This window comes from Cornus florida, unplaced genomic scaffold (genome assembly GCF_030987335.1).
Source record: "Cornus florida cultivar Cherokee Brave unplaced genomic scaffold, ASM3098733v1 CherokeeBrave_3.0.0_Hap2_Chr10, whole genome shotgun sequence".
Classification (NCBI taxonomy): Eukaryota; Viridiplantae; Streptophyta; class Magnoliopsida; order Cornales; family Cornaceae; genus Cornus; species Cornus florida.
Genome location: NW_026775580.1, coordinates 70,523,271 through 70,550,753, shown reverse-complemented (window position 1 = coordinate 70,550,753; position 27,483 = coordinate 70,523,271). Strand labels below are relative to the sequence as shown.

The 27,483-nt window shown below is 35.3% G+C and overlaps 2 protein-coding genes across 2 annotated transcripts; one reads left to right on the top strand and one right to left on the bottom strand.

Moving 5' to 3' along the window:
• Window positions 1-8,860: 8,860 nt before the first annotated feature.
• LOC132277821 (bidirectional sugar transporter NEC1-like) lies at window positions 8,861-10,537 on the top strand. The gene is made up of 6 exons (XM_059779662.1): window positions 8,861-8,930; window positions 9,203-9,239; window positions 9,370-9,580; window positions 9,702-9,863; window positions 9,987-10,106; window positions 10,232-10,537. Exons 1-6 carry the CDS (start codon window positions 8,882-8,884, stop codon window positions 10,535-10,537), a joined length of 885 nt encoding a protein of 294 aa, XP_059635645.1. The 5' UTR covers window positions 8,861-8,881.
• Window positions 10,538-21,788: 11,251 nt separating this feature from the next.
• Window positions 21,789-23,747, bottom strand: LOC132277820 (uncharacterized). The gene has a single exon (XM_059779661.1). It carries the CDS (start codon window positions 23,745-23,747, stop codon window positions 21,789-21,791), a length of 1,959 nt encoding a protein of 652 aa, XP_059635644.1.
• Between the last annotated feature and the right edge of the window lie 3,736 nt (window positions 23,748-27,483).

The window sequence follows — 27,483 nt, the reverse complement described above, 5'->3', positions numbered from 1 at the left end:
CGTGGCGGACACGACTAGAAGTGTCTTAAAATTAGAATATTTATTTTCTGATTGGACACGGCTGGGACACGTTTTGGACACTTATTGGACACCGCGGTGTTAATTTGTAATTATATTATTTCAAAGAATAAAATTCAATGCAATTTAAAATATATTATAAACTAACACGAAAAATAATATAAAATTTAAAATAACGAACATTGAATACAAAATTTCAAATTAGTGTTTTCATTTATGATTACGTGTTTAAAATCAATAAAAATGATTATTATTTTTATATATAATAAAATATTATATTATTATTTCTTGACGTATTCATGTCACAATATCCAATTATTTTGAGATTTGTTGTATCAATGTCTGTATCATGTCGTGCCTACATACAATGTCCATATCCGTGCTTCCTAGTCCTTAGAGAAGGAAAAATGTCTCATTTACTTTTTATTTAATTGAATGGAAGTGATAACAAAGAAGATTGATGGAGTGATAACTTGCTTTTGTTTGATCCAAAGGAATGAAATTAGAGTTTATTAAAACTTTTACCAAAATAACCTTATTAATTAAATTGATTTGCATTGTCCTCGTACTACTTTTTTTGAGCATGAAACATCCAAAAGAATTTATTCCCTCAGAACAATTTTGTGTTCGAAATAATCGAAACAATATGTGAAAAAAAATATCTAGAATCAAAATTTAAAAATCTATGTTCAAAATACCTAGACAATTATAGATTTTACTAGTTCCTTTTCAAGTTGTTCGTTCTTCAATATATTCATGACGACTGTATACTGGTAATGTGTTAGAGGGTTGGGACCTTGACAAGCCTCCTGACAACCATGGGATGCTGTCAGTGTGCACTGGGGGTGCTCAGTGGCATTTTTGTAAATATGGCGAAAAAGTGAAGTTTAGAGTTTTAACTCGGGATCTTTATGGGAGATACCTTAAATCCATAAAAGATGGTTGGTGCAGACGGCACTCGATTTGGATTTCGGGAAGGGTCTGAAAGGCCATTATGATTTCTCAAGCATATGTGATGTCTACTCTTGTCAGAGTACTGATTTTCCTTAGAACTATACTAGAGAGGGGTTGAGCACATCAGTTGGGCTATGGCATGGCTTGCTTAGAGGGCTTAGCTAATGTGCATGGGCACGTGTTGCACCACTCCAAGATGGTTACACAAGAAGGGAGCATCCGAACTACCGAATGGCAAACAAGTGAGCAGTGGCGCGCGTGGGTGTCCAGGCAGGTGCACAGGTAGGGGTTCAGCCCAGTGTGTGCACGGGCGTGCAATCGCGTGCACACGGACGTTCAAGCATGGCGCTCATAGATGAGCACCAGTGTGAGCGCTGGCGTGTAACAACGCGCTTATGGGTGTGCACTTGGACGTGCACACGGGCGTGCATGGCTTGGCACGCCGTGCACTCTAAGGCATTTATATGTGAGTGCAGATTAGTGGGCTTGGCATGGGCTAGATTCACAAAGTTGGCTCAGTTGGTTGGGGGGAGTTACTAGCACTTTCTACTTATTTTGGGGAGTGGGGGTGTACTTAGTAACTTCCCATGCATATGGCATAGGCGGTTGGAGTCGGTTTTCCTCCACTATGCTAATGGTTACAGAAGATGGCTAAGTGGACTCAGTTGGTTGGGGGAAGTTACTAGCACTTTCCACTCATTTTGGGGAGTGGGGGTGTGCTGTATTAACTTCCTATGCATGTGGCACAGGCGGTTGGAGTCGGTTTTTCTCCACTATGCTGATGGTTACAGAAGATGGCTAAGTGGGCTCAGTTGGTTGGGGGAAGTTACTAACACTTCCCCCTCATGTGCATATATTATGGGGAGTGGGGGTGTGTTGAGTAACTTCCCATGTATGTGGCATGAGCAAAGCGTGCCAACAAGCTAGCAGTTGGGCTTGTCAACTACATATGTAGTGCTGACACACTTAGAGGGTGCCAGCACGATCCTAGGTGGATGGGGGTGTCATCTACCACTTTAGTGGGCAGTTGTGGGCGGTTTTGAGAGTTTGCCTATATATTGCTAATGTGGGTTCTGTAGAGAAGGAGATAGAGAGTGAGACACAGAGTTGTGTTGTGAAAGACTCTTGTATGCTTCTGCAGGTTGAGGCCTTTCCTTGTACTGTTTTGTGAATAATAGTAAAAGGTTGGAAGCCTTATGTTTCTGTAAATTCGTGGGTGTTATTGTCCTTACATTCTTGCAATTATACTTGTGTGTGTGAGTATTTTACTTGCTGTGTATTCTAGGTAGCAAGTGTGAGTTGGCTGAGCTAAGTCAGAAATTTAGAAAAAAGTTGTTCATATTTCTGGCTTAGTGCTATCATAGGTCACTAGATTCGTGTTCAGAATTTACCCCTGTGATAATTGGTATCAGAGCCTAGAGTTGGGTTTATCATGGCCGGTGGTAATGCTACAAAAGCTCTCAGAGATCGTGTGACTCGTTTAGAGGCCTTGGTGGGTGCTCCACAATCTGACAATGCTGCTGCCTTGACGAAGCAGATTGAATTGTTTGCAGTTGAGTTGCAGACAATACGATCAATGCTTGAAGAGTTTGTGGGGGAGACAAACTTTAAGATGCAGATTATGACGGATGATGTGATATCCATGACAGACCTCTTAAAAGAACATGTGAAGGATTTGGAAGGCGAAGTGGCTCTGTTGAAAAGGGCCATGCACAATCAGACTGTTGTGGGTGAGAAGCCATCATCTTCCAAAATCAAAATTCCAGAACCAAAGTCATTCGGGGGCAAGAGGAGTGCCAAAGATCTGGAGAATTTCTTGTGGGATATGGAGCAATATTTTTGAGCAGCCCACATTCCAGATAATGACAAGGTAACTATTACCAGTATGCTTTTTTTTGGTGATGCTAAATTGTGGTAGCGAACTCGGGTGGAGGACGAGTTACGCCCCAAAATTACTATATTTACAGAGCTGAGGAAATAACTGAAGGAGCAGTTTCTTCTAGCAAATTCTGGCTGGGTGGCTCGGGAGTCATTGAGGAGAATTAAGCATACGGGTACTGTAACGCCCCGGACCCGGAGGCCCTAACCGTTAGCCGGGTCCTTACTCGAACCTGAGGTCACCTACGTTAAACTCGACATTTCTAGAGTCAAAGCATTATCATTACACTTGAACTATACCTTTGGGAAGTCTCAAAACACATTTTTACATTTAGCGTGATAAATGCCGGGGGGAAAAAAACGGAGAATGGCCGCCTACTTCAGTCGACCGAAGTGCAGTTTCGGTCGGCCGAAACCCAAGATCCCGAGAGCATGCAATTGGTTCAGTCGACCGATGCGTCATTTCAGTTGACCGAAATGGCTTCTTCGAGCCCTGATCCTGAAACTGAAGTGCTGCACTTTGGACATGAAGGAGAAACTGAAATGGGGACTTTGAAATGGATTAAACGTATCCCAAATATTTAAAAATGGGTAATTCAACAATCATGAACATGAGTACCAACACTTGATTGCAATTACAATGTCATAATATTCAATTATATGGAGTTTATACATAGTCTTTGCCATTGTCTTAATTTACAACAAAATGAATTCAAGCTACAAGTTATAATCATGATATACATGCCAAATAAACTTAGTATAATCTTTATCATGCTACTACACAAAATAAACTCAAGCTTCTCAAATACTTTCAAAATGTCCTTTAAGTCCTCTCAACCCAGTAGTGGATTATCATCCGCCAACCCCTTGTGTCCTGAAAAATGTTAATATAAAAGGGGTGAGCGAATTGCTCAGTAGGTGGTGCCTAAGACATACCTCTTGTAGCCCCGTGAATCCAATCAATGAATTGGACAATGGGAAGTGGGATCATACCATGTTGGGAAAATACAACATCATATCCAATCTCAACATAAACAACACAATGTAATGTAATGCAATGCATGCTGATTTCGCTTCCCATTTTCAACATTCAAATCCATCACTTTTCAAACCGTTAATGAAACCCCCTTTGGTACCCCCTCAGCGCTGAGAGAAGGATTGGCTACTGTCCCTGACCGTTGGTACCTCCGCAACTTCATTTGGGGCCCAGATAGCTCAACCATGCTAGGGCAATCTCCCTAGTTCCCTCTAGGTTACATTAACCTACCAGCCCTTTGGTGACTCCGCGGCGAACGGGTTTTCGTAAAACACTTTAATCGAAACTTCTTCCCCAAAATTTCCCTTTTTCATTCCAAAACACTTTTCCCATCTTCATGCCCTATAGTATGCATGTATGTCTCATGTTCACAATGCCATGGAAATAAGGAATTTTATACTACACAATTGAACATTCTCTACAAGTATTTTAGGAAGAGTTCACATGCCATCACATACAATCTCTAGCAAGTTTTATAACATAATAGGCATGTAAGATCAACAATTAGATAAAAAGATTAACACATAAGCAAGTCTTTTTTTTTTTTTTTTTTTTTTTTTTTTTTTTTTTTTTTTTTTTTTTGTACAATTCAAATAGCACATATGATCATAAACTTCACATATAACATTTACATCATCTTCAAGACAATTAATTCAAAAACAAACATGCTTTGCAACAATTTATGAGATATAATTTACAAAGGAACAAGAAAAACATGGATTAGGAACCCCTACCTCAAATTGATGCAAAACCCTCAAAATGGGTCTAGATTTTCAAAATTTCTATGGAGCATCAAAACTGAAATTGCTGGTATGGATTCGAAGGCCTCGTCGTAGGCTTCAATTTTCCGTAAACGGCTTCTAAAAACTCCAAGAAATGAGAAAGAAATCTTGATTTGAAGTTTAGAACTCAAAAGAAAAAGAAAAATCAAGAAGAAGAGGGGGAAAAGAGAAAGATACGGGAGTGAGAGAGATTTGAGGCTAAAAATGGTCTTTAGACCATTACATAAGAGTAAGTGGTGGGTCCCGCCACTTTTCTTTTCTTTTCTCATTTTCTTTTGTTTTTAATTTACACCACACAAATACATATATATATATAAGTCACATAAAATAAAATGCATAAAATGTAAATAGACCCAACCAAAATCCCAATACATGACAATACCGGTAGCGGGTCCCACACGGGACTGTTCGGCCCGAAAAATGGAAAAATGCCTAACCTTGCATTTCCAAGAGTCTTGAACTCAATAGAATGTCCCAACCAACCGTCCGACACACCCGGCACACAAAAATGGGAAATGACGAAAATACCCTTGCATTAACAAAATTCTGAAAAAAAAAAAGAAAAATGCCGAAAATCGGAAACTTCACAGGTATAGTGCGTGAATATGTGAAAGAGTTATGACTCCTCAAGCATAGATGGTTGGTGCAGACAGCACTCGATTTGGATATCGGGAAGGGTCTGAAAGACCATTATGACTCCTCAAGCATAGGTGATGTCTACTCCTGTCAGAGTGCTGATTTTCCTTAGAACTATACTAGGGAGGGGTTGAGCACATCAGTTGGGCTATGGCATGACTTGCTCAGAGGGCTTAGCCAACGTGTATGGGCACGTGTTACACCACTCCAAGATAGTTGCACAAGAGGGGAGCATCCGAACTACCGAATGGCAAACAAGTGAGCAGTGACGCGCGCGGGTGTTTAGGCGGGCGCACGGGCAGGGGTTTAGCCCGGTGTACGCACAAGCGTGCAGTCGCGTGCACACGGATGTTCAATCATAGCGCGCGTAGATGAGCACCAACTTACGCGCCGGCGTGCAGTAACACGCTTATGGGTGTGCACTCGGACGTGCACACGGGCGTGCATGGCTTGGCACGCCGTGCACTCTAAGGCATTTATATGTGGGTGCAGATTAGTGGGCTTGGCACTGGCTAGGTTCACAAAGTTGGCTCAGTTGGTTAGGGGAAGTTACTAACACTTTCCACTCATTTTGGGGAGTAGGGGTGTGCTGAGTAACTTCCCATGCATGTGGCATAGGCGGTTGGAGTTGGTTTTCCTCCACTATGCTGACGGTTACAGAAGATGGCTAAGTGAGTTCAATTGGTCGGGGGAAGTTACTAGCACTTTCCACTCATTTTGGGGAGTGGGGGTGTGCTGAGTAACTTCCCATGCATATGGCACAGGCGATTGGAGTCGGTTTTCCCCCACAATGCTGATGGTTATAGAAGATGGCTAAGTGGGCGCAGTTGGTTGGGGGGAAGTTACTAACACTTCCCCCTCGTGTGCATATATTATGCGGAGTGGGGGTGTGCTAAGTAACTTCCCATGCATGTGGCATGAGCAAAGCGTGCCAACAAGCTAGCAGTTGGGTTTGTCAACTGCATATGTAGTGCTGACACACTAAGAGGGTGCCAACACGACCCTAGGTGGATGAGGGTGTCATCTACCACTTTAGTGGGCAGTTGTGGGCGGTTTTGAGAGTTTGCCTATATATTGCTAATGTGGGATCTGTAGAGAAGGAGATAGAGAGTGAGACACAGAGTTGTGTTGTTAGAGACTTTTATATGCTTCTGCAGGTTGAGGCCTTTCCTTATACTGTTTTGTGAATAATAGTAAAAGGTTGGAAGCCTTGTGCTTCTGTAAATTCGTGGGTATTATTGTCCTTACATTCTTGCAACTATACTTGCGTGTGAGAGTGTTTTACTTACTGTGTGTTCTAGGCAGCAAATGTAAGTTGGCTGAGCTAAGTTAGAAATTTAGAGAAAAGTTGTTCATATTTCTGGCTTAGTGTCATCACAAGCCACTAGATTCGTGTTCAGAATTTACCCTTGTGACATAATGCATCTTAACTATAAAACCATGAATTCTAGTTAAAACTCATGAGGTCGAACTATGGTAAATGCAGTTCTTCGATTTGTTTCGACAGTTTCACCAAAACCACGAGGTCGATATTGTTTACCTGACAGATTTGTAATTAAAATTGATGTTGGTTAAAATAAGTCAATTTGTAATTAAATAAATGTTAAGGTAGGTATTACAAATTTATAAACTAATCTCTCATTCTTTCTTTCCTCTTGTCCGCCTAATCTCTGTGGGATAAAAAAATCATCCATTCTTGCTTCCTTCTAACTAAGCAAGGCAAACTTCTCTTATCACTTCTCTCTTAGAAAAAAATTTGCTTTCTTCTCTGTTCGGTAAGAATGAAAAAAAAGGGAATGGAATAGAGAGAAAAAATAATGACTGAGACATCCTTAGAGAAGAGATTAAGTGTTTCTCACTTTTTGTTGGGTTAGATGGAAGAGAATGAAAAAAATTGACAATTTAATTTGATCGGTAAGATAAAAGGAAAGATAAATTTTTAAGTTATTTTTACCATTAAATCCATCCCTTATTTTTTTTATGGGATTTATTAAATATTTATGAAGGGTGATGTAGTAATTTAAAATTTTTACAATAAGTTCACTTGTCTTCTTTCATATCTTCCGCAAAAATATGGACAGATGAAAATTTGTGAAGAAGGAAGGATGATTTCTTTCCTTATATCATTTCTACCGAACGAAAAAAATTTATTCTTTTCCTCTTATTTTTTTTTCACCCCTATTCTTTCCTTCCTACCGAAATAGCATGAGTCACTAAAAATTTGGAATGTTGATGTCAAGATGTTTGGTGGAGCCTAATAAAACAACATATGTTAAAGCTGCATGTGGTTCCAAATATTGCACGTTCACTGTAGTCAACCATTCGTATAAATGGACCTAGCAATATGAAGACCATCCATGACTAAAATTGGTTCTTTTTATGTGCATCATGTTGATTTCGTATATTGTACGGTACTTCTCTACCTTTAAAAATGTAATGTAGTATGGAATTCAATCAAATTAGAGTAAACCAGCTAGTGAGAAGTGAAAAGAGGGTTTTGCAGTTTTCATAACAAAGTTCAGATTTAATGCAGCATAAAGGACTACAAAGTTATTTCATTTTATTAGTCACAATTTCATATCGTTGTACCCATTGCTTCTCAGCTCGCAGCAAGTTCGCTCATTTCGGGTGATCGAACCAAGTCATATTAGCAAAACGTGGCAAACCAAAGACCTAATTTGATGAGATTTAACCACATGATTTGAAAATGATTTATCACATTCACGGCATTGTTATAGCAAGACATGGATACAAATGTGGAGGAGCAAAACCATGCAAAAATGCCAAACAAAAACTTTCCCGATGCTGAAATTGACATCATGCATGAACTCACTCAAGTTTAAGGTCCCATTCAAATTAATGTTGAACAGAGACGGATAATGTTAAATTACTTTATAGTATGAAGCTTAATTTGGATGAGAGGTCACAATCAGTAGTAACCGACCAAGAGGCATTTATGTCACATATATTTACGTATTTATTGTTATTATCATCTTTGGCTTTATCTTAAATGAATTTACAATTATTCCCAAGTCACACTTACAATTTGGGGTCAATGATATTAAATTATTATTTGAACTGCTTCAAAAAAAACACTAATATGAGGTTTGTTTGATTCAGTTTTCAGAAAATCAATTCTCATAAAACTATTTTGAAGGAACTATAAAACACAACTCTGTGTAAAAATAAACATGCGTCGTCGGAAAAGTGTTGTAAACAAATTGAACCAAAAAGACTCATCATTGATTCATTACCCAACTAAAATATAGATCAATTGGGTCAGAGATTTACCAACCCAAATCCATTTAGGGGCACACTTTACCAGCTCTGGTAACATGGTAATTACTTACATACATGCGACAAACACTTCCCTGATCTTGAGTCTGCTTTGCCAACATGTTCAAAGCAACACACAGTAATGTTTCCACACCAAACATTGATCCCCAACCTTCTCTGCCCAACTTTTGTTTGACAATTATCTGTATAAAGGATGTCAGCATGGACAGTTATTCCAAGTCTTTCTGTAGCGCGCGCAAAAGAGATCATCCCTACAGAGAACTTCACTGCTGCTGAGAGAATGGCAGTCTTAACTCTTGATCAATTGGCTTTCATTTTCGGCCTCTTGGGTACATATATAAACACTACTATATTATATATGATCTTTCTGAAGAACTAGATGTCTTAGTACTTTCACTTTGGGATATTCCCAAATCATGGATGTTATATAGCAATTTTTTTCCCGGTAAAATTAAGGGTATACTTTGCATAACTTATCGGTCATGATATCATTGGATCACGTTTTCTTTTATTATCATATATTTTATTTTCTTTCTTGACATGTATGGACCTGTTTTATTGATTAATTTGAATGTACTTTGGTTTCTTTTGTCGTTCATAGGTAATATTGTATCATTCCTGGTGTTCTTGGCGCCAGTGTAAGCCCCATTCACTTGGGAATATTATATTAATTTGCATATAAATATGTATAATTAATCCATCATTAAACCATAAGAAGATTATTTTTGCCTGTAATTGACTTGCTTAATTTCACTGTCTCTCTCTCAGGCCAACCTTTTACAAAATTTACCAGAAGAAATCATCAGAAGGGTATCAATCAATACCCTATGTGGTGGCACTCTTCAGTGCAACGTTATTGTTGTATTATGCTTTTATCAAGACAAATGCAAATATGATTGTCAGCATTAATGGCATTGGATGTGTTATTGAAATTACCTACCTTACCTTGTACATAATATATGCACCTAAGAAGGGCAAGGTCAATCTCTCTCTCTCTCTCTCTCTCACACACACACACACACACTCATTTTCAAGAAGGATAATCAAGGATTCTATGTTTTGTCTGACAGTTGATGATGAATTAATATATATTTATGCAGATGTTCACATTAAGTTTTATATTCATATTCAACATAGGGGTCTTTGGCTTGATAATGCTACTTACCACATTACTAGTCAAGGGTCCTAAGAGGGTAGCAGTTGTGGGGTGGATTTGTGCTGCTATCAACCTGGCTGTTTTTGCCTCTCCTCTAAGTATCATGGTAACTCATATCTATATTTATATATATACACACACTTTTATTCAACAAGAAATGCTAAGTGCTGTCGCGACTACACAATCTCAACCCTTAAATTATTGATTATAATTTATGTTGCGTGCACAGAGGCAAGTGATTAGAACGAAGAGCGTGGAGTTCATGCCATTCACTCTATCATTTTTTCTCACAATCTGTGCAACCATGTGGTTCTTCTATGGATTCTTCGTGAAGGATTTCTACATTGCAGTAAGTGAACAATTCCATTAATTTACACCATATCTATCTACACTTGTTTTTAATTAAAAGCACCAACATTAACGACTGTACTGACCCTTTTTTTTTCCCAATTCATGTGATTGAATGACGATCAGCTACCAAATGTGATGGGTTTTTTATTTGGAATTGTCCAAATGATACTGTACTTCATATACAAAGACACGAACAAGGATGTCAAAATGAATTCGAAGCTGCAGCATGATGGGACGACAGGGACTGCAGAGATGAAGATGAACTCGGTAGTAATGGAGATTAATCCAAAGTCTTGTGTTGATGTTGATGATGATCAACAAGAAGATGCAGGTTTGGAGGTTAAGGTGACAATTTGTGAGGAACCAAAGAAAGCAAATGAGTCCTTAAGCTTTACAGTTAAGGGAAGTTTGAGAGAAGCTTCGTTTTAGGATTGAATTAGAGTGCTGAAGCAATGGAGTTATGGATTGTTGAAGTAGTGTTTGGATTGTAAGAATTTCAATAATTTGTATTCTCTAGGTATGTGGTCCTTTAGAGCTTATATTATAAGTTTCTGGGAGCATTTGTTGGAAAAATATATGTTTAATGTGACATTTAAAATAAAACAAACCTTATACTAATATGTCATGTAATAATTAACAATATGCTAAGAAATCATTAATTAAATATGCAACTCTATATTTAATTAAATATGCAAAATAAAGTAATAAAATAATAATAATATACAAGGAATGAACCTAGACGGAGGCTAGTATTGGATACTATGTCCTTAAGACAGATTCGCTCCGTTATGGTACTAACAGACTCAGTGACGTCTATCTCCTAGGATACAACGGTTTACATCCACCAGTAGCAGCACTACAAACTCGTGGATACGGTGAACCTCCTCCGTGTAATACTCTCTCTGACTCAAAAATGCATCTATACTATATAAATGCTGAATTGGGTGTAATTCGAACCAAATGGTTCGGGCCAATCTTAATATGGCTCGATGAAATTGAATTAGGTTCTAAGTGGTTCGGACCACTTAACCTATGTTTGAACCCACTTGGGTTGGGTTTAAGTCTAGAGCGGGAGATAGAAGAAATTGAAAAATGAATGATTTGCAAATAATCCAAATGGGGGTATTTATAGGCAACAAGGTGCCTTTTCGGATTGGATGTAACCCTTTGGAAAAAAACTAAAAGCTAGTTTTTAATTAATGTGCCTTTTCAGATTGTGTGTGTCTCTTCATCATTGGACACAACTATTTATATGTGTCTCTTCACACTGGACACATCTACTCCAATTGGTTGCAATGGTTCACATGGTGTCTATTCACTAATAGACATATCCACTCTAATAAGTTGTAATGATTCACATGATGTCTGTTCACCAATAGACATATTCACTCCAATAGATTGCAATGGTTCACATGAATAGTTATGTCTGTTGGTTTTGAGTTGCAACCCTTTAAAAACAGATGCAACTCTTTGAAAAAAACAGATGCAACCCTGTAGAAATAGATGTAACCCTTTGAAAAAAAAATCTAACTTTTAATTTAAATTTAAAAACTAACCACCCATTTACATAAACCTAGCCTAAAATTAAAGGCCCAATCTAAGATTCCATTTAGTAAAAAGAATAATTGGACTTTACAATTAGGCTCAAGCCCAAGCCCAAGCCCAAGCCCAAACTTGGCTTATTTAAATTTCAATTAGTTTCAACATTTTTTTCATGTGGGACAAACACTTCCCACATTTTGCATACCTATTTAGGCTTATCAAAACACCACATTTTGGAGCTAATTTCTCATTCACCCGGAAACGGATTCGAGAAAGTAAATATACTACGTTCATCTCCTTGTGGAGAGAAACGCGCTCATCTAGAGATTCGCAAGAAATTATTAATGGAATCTATTCCAAACCTCATCTAAAGTTTATGGTTTTAATGCCCCCGTTTCCAACAATCCCTCACATGAATGGAAATTTGCGTAAAATGCAAAAGATGATCGTGCAGACACTATAGAGTATATAGTCAGAAAGTTACTGCATCAGGATAGGTAGTTTTTGGCTTTGAACCTTCCTTAGTGTATTGCTATCGGATTTACTGGCTAACCAGTGAACGCGATGTCTTGAATTGTTCAGCCGTTTGTGTAAACCAAGACAATAACAAACACACAGTACCTTTCCTCACAAAGTTGGTTCTCATTGTTGTGTTCATTTTGGCCCTGAACAATTCCTGTTATTCAATGAGTGCTCCAGAAAACTTAGCCTTTATAGTTCTCATAAAAGCGGCCCCACTTCACGCTCATATAAGTGACTTTTTATTAAGAGTATCCTACCATACCCCACTTGAATTTTCAAGGTATAAGAGTCATTAAAAAACATAACTTATCCTAATCCTCGCTATAGGTAGCACTGTCTCATCATAGAAATGGACAGAAGATTTATATCTTCCCAGTGCTTTTGGTGAGTCACTCAGAATTTCTGTTGTCCCTTTGAACCTAGATCTTGGGATCTCTAGTCAACTAGGTTGGGTTTCCATTAAGGTGACTCGTTAGCTTTCGGCTTTAAACCCAATTCCCCTCGATGATCTGTACAATTACTCTCTAGTACAATCCTCAATTTTATATGTGGCCACAAGGTTGTGTTTAGAAATATTACACTCTGCAGAGATTTCTCCAGGTGAGAGCAACTTTATACTTTGTGCCCTAAAATTGCTTATTGTTAGCAATATCATTTTCTTTAGTGGCACAGGTGTAGACTTACTTTGAAATGTCCTCTAGGTGAAGTCTATTGACTTTCCTATTTGATTTATTCAAAGTTTCTAACTTTGAGTTATATTAAGAACATACAACTACACCTTTAATATAAAAGACATATCCACTCTTGGATTTGAAGTCTTTAATATCTCATATCCAGATTGCATCACTGTTACACCTCCAATTTAATTAGATACCTCGATCTATGTAATATTGGATTTAGGGTGTATCTCCACTACGTAATTTATTATTTTTCAATGATCCGATCCTGGATTGAAAATATGCAATTAAACACAGTTATTAAGATGCCTTGCAATCTCAACCAATGATATACTTTGACTAATATTTATATTTGAGATTTACATCTACAAAAGTTAGCTAGGCTTTTGTTATCATAACTAGTATTATCTCAATCTCACTCTATTGAGAATATATTATGTTATCAGATGTTAAATCTTTCATATTAAATATACTAATTAGTATATCATTAATTATTATTATTATTATTTTAAGCATACAATGACTTATACATTACATTTATGTCATTGTCTTGGTACCAACTTTAATTCACTCAAGGACTTATAAGCTTGCACACTTTACTCTTCAACTAGAACAAATAACTCAGCTCTTCCGTTAGAAAAAAAAACTCTTCTAGTTGTTCCATAATATTTTCCTCATAGGAAACAACATGCACTAGTTTATAATCTTGAAAACAACATGCACTAGTTCATAACAAATTTTATCTATGGACAATATCCCCCCACAACTTTGGGATAATCTTGAAATTTTATATATGATATATTTCTTATGGTTTTCCAAGTCTTGAAATACCATATATTATATATTTCACCTCATCTTCCTTTCCAAGTTTTTATATTCATTTTTTAACAAACATGTATAACAGTCTCTAATGCATATGTATTCACTTTATCTCTAGCTTGTTCTTATAATATGTCATAGACGTTACTGTGAATTAATACTGGAGATATTAATTACAATGGGCTTTAATTAATATTTGTAACTACATCTCTTGTATATATGAATTGAGTTATTCATGTTTAGGTTCATGTTAAGTCAGTCATCTTAACATGTCATAACATTTCATGTGTCATACATCACATAACTCAATCATTTAAGCAAATAACTCACTTATTGTTTAAGTTTTGGATACATCACCACAAAGTGAGCACTCACTTCTCAACTATCATTACTAGTTAAAAGTGAGTTTTTAAGCTCTCATTACTAGCTTAGATTAAGCACACTCTTCTCATTAATTACTACTAGTTTATAATGAGCACCCACTTCTCTGCTATTACCACTAGCTTGAAGTTAAGTTTGCTCAGTTATCAATTTTAGTAGCTCTTAACTTTAGTACACACTTAACTAAGTAGTTTACCTTGGTAGTAGAGTAATTTGTTTTGAAAAATATTCTTTAAAAACTACTAATTCACAAGTAGTATTATTCACTCATATATGAGTAGATATGATGTATAGCTCAAATAGCTTATGGCTAAAATGGCTACTCATCATCCTCGTGTTTTTTACTACCAAGTAGAGAGTAGGAACCAACTAACAGATTTTCATCTTCCTCTTAGGTTCTGTGCACCTCATTAATCATTTTAACTTATGGCTAAGCTAATTAGTTTGCAACTTAGTAACATTTTAGCTTTCAGCTAAATTGTACATTATAACTAACTAGCTTGATTTAGCTTGTCTCAATATACTTGCTTACTGTATCCATAACATTTTTCATTAAACACTTTAAAGTTATCAGAAAATCTTATCTTATTCAGCCCATTCACAGCTATACGTGTCTTTAAATACTAGTAAAGATCTTTTTCCCTTGACTATCGGGAGAATTGACATAGCTAGACTAGTCAATTTTTGTCTGTTGTATTAAATACACAAACCAGTCATAAACTCATCCAAAATTAATAATATCACACATTAAATCAATTATATTGTAAAATTAAATTATTATGCACATTAAGTATTATTATAATATCAATTAAAAGTAAGCACTTATATAAATAATATTGAACTCACATAAATAATATTATACTACATGATTAATTATATCACATAACTAATCTAAGATATAATAATATTCAAGAGAAGACTTTGTTTTCTCAAACCTTTGTGCCTCATTCACCAATAAACATGCTAGAAAATCAGGACCAAAAGATGTAGACGTTCTAACTCACAAGAAAATGATATGCACTGATGTTATGAGCATAACCTATCAAAGGTTTTATGTAACGATTTACTCCACCATATAATATGATATTGTCCGCTTTGGAATCGAGCCCGCACAATTTTGTTATTGGGTTTTATCTCAAAATGCCTCATACCAATTGGAGATAACACCACTACATAAAATCACTTTATCTTTCCTTGTGTAGAGGTGTGGGGACTGTTCACATGTAGCTTGCTCAGTGTGGTAGCATGTCAGTGCCTCTTGCACTCGCTCACGGCACACCCACTCACAAGGTCGTCACATTATAGGTCCCACTTTAACTTTCTTAGGAGTAGGAACTGCAAACTTAGTTAGACACCCCCACACTTCTAAAATTTATAGGAAGGTTTTTTGACCTTTCCATAATTCATATGATGTCACATTAGTTTCTTTTGAGGTATTTTATTGATAACATAATTTGCGAAAAGCAAAACTTTCCCCCACAAATTCTGAGTTAAACCAAAACTTGTCAACATAGCATTCATCATTTCTTCGTGAATGATACCATGTTCTGAATAAATATCAGCAAATGATGATTCGTATTCACGAACTCTATCATTTATTAACACCTTGTTAAGTTGATTCTCAACCTCATTTTTGTAATATTTAAACATTTCTAAGGCTTTATCTTTGCTTCGTAACAGATGTAGATAACATTATCTTGTGCAATCATTGATAAAAAGAATGAAATACATTTTTCTATTTCTAGTTGACACAAATTTAAAATAATATAATATACTACATAATATTATATTACAAAATTAAAATAATTCAACCAATATTGAATTATATAAATAATTCAATAATTTATTAATATAATATGCTTCAATTTCACATAATATTGAATATATCAATATTTATCATATTATCATATAATAATGTATATAACATTATTTTATTATATCTCATTTATTAGTATAATTTCTACTTGTTTATATCTTAAAAATAGAAGTATATAATAAAACATACGCAATGAGTGAATCTGTCTTAAGATTGTTGGAAAAATATATGTTTCATGTGATATTTAAGATATCACAAACCTTATACTAATATGTCATGTGATAATTAACAATATGCTAAGAAATCATTAATTAAATATGCAACTCTATATTTAATTAAATATGCAAAATAAAGTAATAAAATAATAATAATATACAAGGAATGAACCTGGACGGAAGCTAGTATTGGATACTACGTCCTTAAGACAGATTCACCCCGCTATAGTGCTAACGGACTCAGTGGCGTCTATCTCCTAAGATATAACGGTCTACATCCACTAGTAGCAGCACTACAAACTCGTGGATACGACAAACCTCCTCCGTGTAATACTCTCTCTGACTCAAAAATACATCTATACTATATAAATGCTGAATTTGGTGTAATTCGAACCAAATGGTTCGGACCAATCTTAATATGGCTCGATGAAATTGAATTAGGGTCTAAGTGGTTCGGACCACTTAACCTATGGTTTGAACCCACTTGGGTTGGGTTCAAGTCTAGAGAGGGAGATAGAAGAAATTGAAAAATGAATGATTTGCAAATAATCCAAAGGGGGGTATTTATAGGCAACAAGATGCCTTTTTGGATTGGGTGCAACCCTTTGGAAAAACTAAAAGTTAGTTTTTAATTAATGTGCCTTTTCGGATTGGGTGTGTCTCTTCATCATTGGACACAACCATTTATATGTGTCTCTTCACACTGAATACATCTACTCTAATCGGTTGCAATGGTTCACATGGTGTCTGTTCACCAATAGACACATCCACTCTAATAGGTTGTAATGGTTCACATGGTATCTATTCACTAATAGACACATCCACTTCAATAGGTTGCAATGGTTCACATGAATAGTTATGTCTGTTGGTTTTGAGTTACAACCTTTTAGAAACAGATGCAACTCTTTGAAAAACAGATGCAATCCTGTAGAAATAGATGCAACCCTTTGAAAAAAAATCTAACTTTTAATTTAAATTTAAAAACTAACCACCCATTTAAATAAGCCCAGCCCAAAATTAAAGGCCCAATCCAAGATTCTATTTAGTAAAAAGAATAATTGGACTTTACAATTAGGCCCAAGCCCAAGCCCAAGCCCAAGCCCAAGCTTGGTTTATTTAAATTTCAATTAGTTTCAACATTTTTTCCATATGGGACAAACACTTTCCACATTTTGCATACCTATTTAGGCTTATCAAAACACCACATTTTGGAACTAATTTCTCATTCACTCGAAAACGGATTTGAAAAAGTAAATATACCATATTCATCTCCTTGAGGAGAGAAACGCGCTCATTTAGAGATCCGCAAGAAATTATTAGCGGAATTTATTCGAAACTTCATCTAAAATTTATGTTTTTAATGTCCCGTTTCCAACACATGTCACTTGAGGTATAGAGGGTTAAGTGACTTCTGTGTGTTGTATAAGATAAGCAACTTGTCAATTTATATAAATGCTTATGTTTTAATTATATGTGTGTGTGTGTGTTTGTGTGTGTGTGTGTGTGAGAGAGAGAGAGAGAGAGAGAGAGATATTTGCACCATAAATTTGTACCAACATTTCTATTAGCACAAGTGATATCAGGTATTCTTATTATTATTATTTTTTATTTTTTATATTTTATTTTTTAATGGCCAGCACTACACAGTCTACATCAACAACTTTGTGCCATGTTGACATGCTCCTGCTGTTGGGGCTGGGTCTTGGGCTGTTTTTTACCTTCAGTGGACTACACTTGTGTACAGTTTACATATATATCTATAAATCATTCAACTTTCAAAAAAAAAAAAAAACTTCCAACCCAGATAATTAAGCAAAGAAAATTGTCTACAGTTAGTACAAAAAAAAATTTCACTGCCTCAATACGTTTTGGGGCTTGAATTGTTAACCAAAATAAAATGTTCAGGTTAAATATATATTATGCAGATTCAACAACGCACAACACGTCACATCACCTATTGTTAATTTCACCATTTGTAATGATAAAATTCACCAATGTAGTGGTGAAAAATCAGCAATATAATTTGTGAAATTATGAGAGATGGAGACGTTATGGAGGAGTAACGGTTATATCTTTGACCTATTTTGGGCTGAGTTCTCCTGTGGGCTAATTGTTTGGGTTCTTAGCATATCCATGGACTATGTTTTTGTTTATACCTTTTATTTTGGGCCTAGGCCCTTTTGTTTTTTTTTTTTTTTGAACTTGCCCTCCTAAAGACATTGACTACTCATGAGATTTGATATTTAAAGATTTTTTATTTTTTATTTTTTCAATAAATTAATTAGTGGACTAAATTTTATAAAATGGTAATTTTATTATTTTTTTATGGACAACACTTTCCTATTCACCATTGAGTAGGTCCTACTCACCTGAGTCACTGCTGATGTGATCCAATTATAAATAAATAAATAGTGTGTAATTATTATATAAGGATAATAATTTTTTAAGAATAAATTTAGTCACCCTCTTTCATTTCTTTATTTATCACTGATTTTATAATTACAGACAATGTGTGTGGACCTCCCTCTTACTAGGAAAGTCTTATTTTTTTTCTATTTATAAAATACAATACAATATATAATCATAAATATGGTATTACTGACTCTTAACCACTCAAAGTCAATTCTGGTCGACTTTTGTCCAAACATCAGAAGAGGGTCTATCTGATTTACCCTAGAATTAAAGCCAATTCTTGCACTCTTAGTTCACCAATCTTAGAAACCTAATAGGACCATCTCGTTCTTACTGTATCAATCTATACTTGACCCAGTCCCTATCTAATACGAACTTTCACACTTAGATTTCTTGCTTGCCACGCAAGAAATCTTATGTAAAATATGAACTTTCACACCTAGATTTCTTGCTTGCTTGACACGCAATAAATATTATTTAATATGCCAACTTTCATTAAAAGACCAACTAAAAAATAAAAGTAACAAAAGGAATTTAGTTTCTGAATAGTAATCCAGGGCTTTCAATTTTCATTTTAACATCCTATCTAATTTCAACAAGAACTAACTAATAATTAATGTTTCTAGGATTTCTTTTTTCTATTTATATTCACGCCTAATTCTTTCCATTTATACATACACATATATATATATAATTTTTTATAAGGGGATATCATATATAGGAGCGTGTATTTTTTATTTATTTATTTATTTATTTTTTTATATATATATATATTTTTGGTAAGGGTATATGTGGTATATTTTTATGGTTGGGGGATTAACCGCCTTTACCAATAGGGTTTTCTTCAATATTACTTTAGTAGCACGCAAAGTGACCAAATATAACATATATATATATATATATGTATGTATGTAAATCCTACAGATTAGGAAAACATTGACCGCCTGTGCCGCGAGAGAGGAGACAGAGATCGAGTTAGAGAAAGAGAGAGATGGAGATGGAGATGGGCAATCTGTTTCCTGATCTCATACAAGCAATCCTTCTTCGCCTCCCCTTAACGCACCTCATTAGAGCAAAGCTTGTCTCAAAGACATGGTGCAACTTCATAACCCATCTCCGCCACTCCACGCCTCTCACCTCCTCCGCAGGCCTGGTCCTCTTCCTCAGACAAACCTCCATGAACCCAAACCTCCATGAATCAACCTTCATCACAGTCCAAGAACACAAGCCGCCAAAAACCCAACTCCGCGGCAACCTCAATCTCCCGACCTGCAAGCACGCCTTCCCTTATTTGATCGATTCATGCAACGGGCTGCTTCTCTACGCCGCCCACGACGGCCGTTACTGGACTTACTACATCTCCAGTCCGGTCTCCGATCGATGCATACCGCTCCCTCGCGCACACGAAATACACAGAACGGCTCGCGAGAGCATCTTATTTGATGGATCAGATTATCACTTCAAAGTTGTTTGTCACTTCCGGAGAGAAATTGATCACGAAGGTGGGAGAATTGGTTGCAAGATTTTCTCGTCCCGGACATGGCATTGGCGGGAAAAACAAGCAAGGATCATAAACTCTGGTGTTCTGCACCGCCATGACTTCAAGGAACATGATTGTTTTGGGCCTAGTGTTGGTAGCAAAGGAAAGCTGTTCTGGATTTGGAGCATATGCATGCTTGTTTATGAAGATGGGAGAGAAACTTTTAGGCTGATTGAATTACCAAAAACAGAGTATTCCTTACCTAGTGAACAACAAAAGAGCTTGTTTTCTAGGCTCTTGTGGGAATCGGAAGGGCTCGTGCACTATTGTGACCTGATTGACGAGGGATTTTATGTTTGGACATATGATGATGATGATTATGATTATGAAAGCATGGATTGTAGTTCGAGGTGGCGATTCAAGTGGCATGTTGTGTTGGACCAGCACCGAAAATCGAGATGGGGTGGGCTTCCATTAATCAGACCTTGCGCATTTAATGCAGACTTGCAGGTATTGTATCTGCAATTACGCCAATCCATTGTTGCCTATAGTTTTGAGACTCGAGAATGGGCAGAGGTTTGGAATTTTGGTAGACAAGGAGAAAAATACTTTATGTGCAACGTTTATCCTTTTCTATTCAACTCTGTTGATTTTTTACTTGTAAGAAATATTGATGAATAATTTGCAAGCAAAATGTTTGTGTACGTATATGACAATTAGAAGGATCAATTAGAAAATTTCAACTCAACCCCCAATCTGCACAGCATTAATTATTACTGTAATATTATCAAGTGTAACTTAATTTTGAATTGAATGAAACTCAATTAATTTAGAAAAATTAAGCAAGTTCAGGTTGATCCCTTAGATCCAACTAACCTACTTGAATGACACCCCATGGACATACTTGCAATTCCCTTTTCTGTTTGACACTTTTGTTGCGTTTGGGAGAACTGAAGGTGCCAATTCGGTGCTCCAAAACATGTATTTGCCTCGGACATAAAAACCACAATGTCTCCATGCTTGGAAGGGATTGCCTCGATCTATGGGAATTTCTGTAGCTGATTTACATGGGTTTTTTTATCAACTGTTTTGTGCCTTTGTTAGTTTGTTTGGTCCTTTAGTCAAGGGTATGCCCAAGACTATTTTCTTTATTTTGTGATCTTTGGCTGATCACTTCTTTTTCTGTACTTTATTGTTCATTTGTATCAATAAAATTATGACATTCAGGGGAAAAAAGGGTTTTCGAAGACTTGTCTCTTTTTCTTTTCTTTTTTTATAAGTGTATATGCTAATGGTTGCGCTCTACCTACTAGCGAATATTACATAATTGTTAAATTTGTTCAGTATAATATTTGTGTTACTTGAAAATTATCAGCATTGAATAATTTAGTTTAAGAAGAGTATTTAGAAATAGAAAAGAATTGCGTTTGTCCCCAAATGATTTTCAATTTATTGAACCCCTAATATAGAATTGATTAACTCATGGATTGTGACAATATCTGATGCTAGCTATTGCTTTTCTCTTGTTTCAAGTGCCTCTGATTCTTGCACTTTATTAGCAATTACGTACACAAGTCCATGTTATACAAAATTTACAAGTACTCCCGATATAGTGCAAGAGTTGACAGACAGGGTTGTGATCTCCGAAACAAGAAAATTAATTTATAATCACCCAGCGTTTGTAATCTGACGGTTAGGATAATGCATTGTGTTGATCAGCCAAAGTCTTCAGTTAAAGGCTTCAGCTCAAAAAACATTATTCATAAACAAAATTTTTACATGGATATAATATAATCAAGCCAAATTTTGTGTGCGCCTAAAGAGAAGAGACCAAGGACAAATGAATTGGTGCATTTGAGAGTGAAAGAGAGAGTCCTGTATCTTCAGCAACTATTTTCTTTCCCTTATCTTCACCTCCCCCTTTGTCCTCATTTGCATAGCTTATGATCCTCGCCAACGACGTCGAATTGTGACAATGATCACCAAACTGCATTTGCATTACAAGCTTCATTTCACCCTCCAAAAGCTTATTCTTAGCTGCCCATCTTTGTATCTTCCCTGAACTAGTCTTGGGAACACTTCCACTCTTAACAAGAAGGACCAATCCAACATCAACATTTTCTTCCTTCAAAACAGCTTTTCTTATTCCCTCACATACCTTCCTCAAAACCCTAATCTCTCCTCCAGTTCTCTGCAGCTCTGCAACAAGTAGTAAAGTTCTTGAAATCTCGAAAGCTGCAAGGCAACCTCCTCTTAGGAACTGTGGACAACTGTTATAGGCTGCAGTCTCTATATAATGAGGATGTGTTTCTTTCCCATTTTGGAGCTTAATAATGTCCGGACATCGGCCAATCACAAAAAGATACCTTTCTTCTCCTCTCACAATTCCCCTGTCACCGGTCCGGACAAAGCATCTGCTCACCTTGTTGTTGAGCCTCCCTTGGAACACCTCTCGAGTTAAAGAAGGGTGTCCGAGGTAGCCAGAGGCGTTGCTCGGAGATGAAACCCATATTTCTCCTTCAACCTCATCCTCCGCTGGCTCATGTGTGTCTTCATTCACCACAATAATATCCACATCGTCTTCTTCTTCTTCTTCACCTTTGCCAGTACCCGAACCAAGCCTTGCACTAGGCAAGAGCTTATTGTAACTTGGAAGACTGAAATTTTCGCCCTCTCTTCTCCAAGATGTAGAGACAAAGGTACAATTCTCTGCTAAGCCATAAGATGGAGAGATAGACAACGGGTTTAGCCCAAAAGGGCGAAACATGTCAACAAACTCATCAACCAATGCCTTGTAAATTGGCTCATTGATAATAATCAAATTCTTCATACTCCTTAGGCTAATTGGCTTGCTTCCTTTATCAACCCCACCTCGTTTCACAACAAGCGGCAAGGTGAATGATGGGACCGGAGTACAAGTCGCCTTGAACTCTGCAATGAGCTCAAGCCACAGCCTTGGCCGGTTTACGAACGCAGTAGGTGATGTCAACACACATGTTGCACCAGACACAATAGTCAGCAGCAAAAACATTAGGCCACAGTCATGGTACTGAGGCAACCAAGACACTATAACACTATTGGGATGAAGATCATAGGCCTTCCTCGCTGTCCTGACATTGTGAGCTGCCGAGCCAGCCCTCACAAGCACCGGCTTTGGGATCCCGGTGGCACCAGAGGTATACTGAATCAAGTACACGTCGTCCTGTTTGCAGCCATTATACGACGACAAACTCCATTTTGAGTACTCCACATTGTTGTTTTCTTTAAGATCATCACTAGATATCCATCTTAGCTTTTGTAACAACCCACATAGGGACACATTGTGGGCAGAGGAGGACGATACATATCGTCGAACACTTTTGATATAGCCACTGTTTGCTATGGCAGCTTTGGGCTTTGTCTGGGAGAGAACTCTAACAAGGTGGTGATGATTGTCTTGGGCAAAAGAAGGGTCAGGTGGGATGATGGGTACACACACAAGGCCAGCTCTTTGGCACCCAAAAATGAGCTCTACGAGCTCGAGCCCGGGTGAGCAGAGGATGACAACAGTGTCACCTCTCTGTAGAGGAAAAAGAAGCTGAGAAGAAATGTACTGGACCGAGTTGTTGAGCTGAGCATAGGTAAGCGTTGAGCATTTAGTGACAGTGGTTGAACCGTCCTCGGCCCAGACGAAAGCTGGCTTGGACTTGAAGGAGGGCAAGTTAGCCCATAGTGGGAGATACAAATCAACCACAGGTTGGTCCGGGAAATAAGGATCATAGTTCTCGTAGTTCATGCTTGTGTATGAGTGAAAATGTGATGACTAGTTCTTTGTGATTTTACATATAATGGTCCTAGATTACTATATATATACACACACAAATATATAGATTGATCAATAATTTCATTGGATGAAATGAACAAACAACACGAGATGAATAGAATACAGGTGTCTGATGTTGTCCTCAGAGAAAAATACCAAACTGTAATGATAGAAATTACAGATATTCATGAGAATATCCAAATATCCCACTTTAATTAATCATTAGCGTCAATGTTCATGATTTTTATGCTTATTTCGTGATCTTCAATGGGGATGTGATGGGAAAAAAATTAACTCTTATAAAAAAATGGTGTTTGATGACTATTTTGCAGCATATATTTTAGTATATACTCATAATATATACTCTCATCAGTCGCTTCGGTTAGCTTCAGTTATCGTTAAAAAGAGATCAGAGTCATCCAATGAAATTAATACTTTTCTCAACGTTTTAAAGAAGGACAAAGTGGTCATAGTCACATGTGTGTAATTATTCATACCCAATAGATTATATTAAAACTTACAGGACAGAGTCACAGAAACAACCTTGAGCATCTGGTAATTTGTAAATTCCAAATGGTGAAATTGGAATTGTGTTTTCACTTTTACAAATTAAAAGAAAAATGATTCATAATTATTAGAGTATTATATTTATTTGAAATACATTTACATATCCACTTTATTCTTACTTTCCAACTGTTTAAAAAAATATGTATTTAGAAAAATATATATACATATTTTTCTCGACAAACCAATTACAACAAGACTTACAAAAACACCAATAAATTTGAGAATGATTAGATTATGAGTTTATCCTAATTGATGAAATAATTAATTAAAATTAATGGGACATTCATTTGCTTTCATTTGTAAAAGAGGAAGTAAAGACGAAGGAAAAAGAGAATCAAGGTTCAAGTACCAAAATTGCATGGATAACACATATTGGAAGATCAATTGGGCAAAGTAACAGGAATAGCAATGATATTATAAGTTTTATTTTTTGGCTTTCATTATAAGTATTTTTTTACTTCAGAATGTGATAAAGTATCACTGAATTACACATTTTTAATGAGGATTTATAAATATATTGACTCATGTGAATATAGTTATTATAAAAACTTTACTATGACTTATTTAATCTTATTACACATTATATGAATTTTGTAGATCAAAAGGAGACTTATAAGTTTTCTTTTTCTTTTTTTCTTTTTTTTGACAAAAATAAAATATTATTAATTAGAAAAAACACGGTTAGAATTCAAAATATATATATTTCCAACATTACATGTCACGGGAGATTCACAATATTATCATCTACAAGATCAGGGGAAAAAACATGGACAGTCGTAGAATGGGCAACTTTAACGAACATTGGCACTTTAATGTCAGAACGACAAAGGACCATGCACTGCATGTAACTATGTAAGATTACTTGGTCCCTTTATCAATGGATTTAAGTCCAAAATTTCAATTTTATCATCAAAATTTTCAAGTGGTCAAACACTTCGAAACGACATAAAAGTATTTGTGTGTGATACACATGGCGAATTTTTAATAAAAAGTACACTATTTGTTTCAAAATAAGTGTCATGTTTTTTTTTATTTTTTTATTTGTACCAAAATTATAATTCACTTTCTTTTTTCAAATAATATATTTTACATCTTTCCATATATGTCTTTTGAATTTAAAATTTCAAACTTGAATATTCAAAACTTAAAATGACAAGTTAGTAATTTTCTGGACAGACAATGCATGTCTCACATGTTCCCTTAAAAAATATTACTCCCCATAAGCGACATTAAATTTGGACGGAAGGAGTATATTGGAGCAATTTGTACTGAATTTTGGAACACTCGTACATTTTTCACTGGCTCCCATGCTATATACAAAATGTACAAATTCCTCCGGTGTTTTAAAAAAAAATTCTATATTTTTTAAATTGAGCAAATAAGAACATTTTGTTAATTAAAAGGCTGAAACATCTAAAATGTTCTTAAGAAAAAATAAAAATAAAAACAATGCTTTCAGGACGAGAAAAAATAAAAATAAAAACAATGCTTTCAGGACGAGAGAGAGAGAGAGAGAGAGAGAGAGAGAGGTCACTAATTAAGGCTATGTTTGACATGCATGGAATCAGAGTTTTGTAATTGAAATTAGTGTAATTGAAGAAAAATAACTCATAAATTTATGCCGCAAAACACACCATCAAGGATATTTTGAAATTTTTATGAAGACAAAAAATTGGTCGAAATTGACCGCAGCATATATTGAGGGGCAATTTGCACATATATTTTAAATGTTAGAAATTTATATTCATACTAGTAAAATTGTATGTGTGTTTCATGTGAGTAAAATCTAATTTAAAATTAATATTTAACAAAGTAATTAAATAATTATAAATTCTAAAATATTCTTGAACAAAAAATTGACTAGCAAAAATTTATCAAAAAAAAAATTGACTAGCAAAAGAGATTTTGTATATATTTCCTTGTCTAATTAGAAAGACTAAATTATTTATTTTCTTTATATATTTCCTTATATAATTAGATTTCCTTTTTATTGAAAAAAAAACTCATAATAAATAGGTAATTTGAGTTTTATAAAAACTAGATAATTTGAGTTTTATAAAAACTCTTCTAAATATCTTATATTAATTTTAAAATAAAAATTCATAATAAATAGGTAATTTGTGTTATTCTAAAAGGAAACATACATCCAAATTTATTATTGAAAAATAATGTACTATTGCACGTTAGTAAAATCTAATTTAAAATCAATATTTAACAAAGTAACTAAATAATTATAAATTTTATAATATCCATTAACATAAAATTGACTCAAGGTAAAAGAGATAAAAATATAATTTTGAATTGAACTTTACCATAGGAATTGAATTATTGATGGTGTATTTTCAAACTCCTAAAGCAATATCAAAATCAAGACTATTTTTTATTTACTAATATTTTTTTATTTATATATTAGAAAATTATTTATATATTATTTATAAAATTAGAAAAAATGTGGAGACTAAATAGACTAAATTATTTATATTTTTTATATATTTTTTACATATTTTCTTTTGCTATGTTTGGTAGGAAGGAAAGAAGTGAGGTGGAAGGAAATAACAAATTTCCTTCGTTCGGTAAAGATAATATAAGGAAAGAAAGAATAATAGGAATGATAACTCATCCTTCCTCCTCCACAAATTTTCATCCCTCAAATATAGATGGAAGATAGGAGAAGACGAGTGAGCCTATTATAGAAGTTTTAAATTACTACATCACCCTTTATAAATATTTAATAAATCTTATAAATAAAATAAGGGATGGGTTTAATGGTAAAATCAACTTAAAAATTTATCTTTTCTTTTATCCTACCGATCAAATTAAATTGTCAGTTTTTTCTATTCTGTTCCATCCAACCGAACAAAAAAAGGAAACGCTTAATCTCTTCTTAGGGATGTCTCAGTTATCTTTTCTTCTCTCCCTTCGGTTCAGTTTTTTTTCCTTCCTACCGAAGGAGCATTATCTAATTAGATTTTCTTTTAGTAAAAAAACTCATAATAAATAGGTAATTTGAGTTTTATAGAAACTTTTCTAAACACCTTATATTAATTTTAAAATAAAAATGACTAATAAATAGGTAATTTGTGTTATTCTAAAAAGAAACAAATATATTGAACATATAAATTTATTATTAAAAAATAATGTA

Bases quoted from the DNA above. Each gene is read 5' to 3' on its own strand.
- LOC132277821 (XM_059779662.1), top strand. From the start codon at position 8,882: ATGGCAGTCTTAACTCTTGATCAATTGGCTTTCATTTTCGGCCTCTTG. The intron at 9,240-9,369 runs GTAAGCCCCATT...TCTCTCTCTCAG, and splicing joins CTGGTGTTCTTGGCGCCAGT to GCCAACCTTTTACAAAATTT. The intron at 9,864-9,986 runs GTAACTCATATC...TTGCGTGCACAG, and splicing joins CCTCTCCTCTAAGTATCATG to AGGCAAGTGATTAGAACGAA.
- LOC132277820 (XM_059779661.1), bottom strand. From the start codon at position 23,747: ATGAACTACGAGAACTATGATCCTTATTTCCCGGACCAACCTGTGGTT.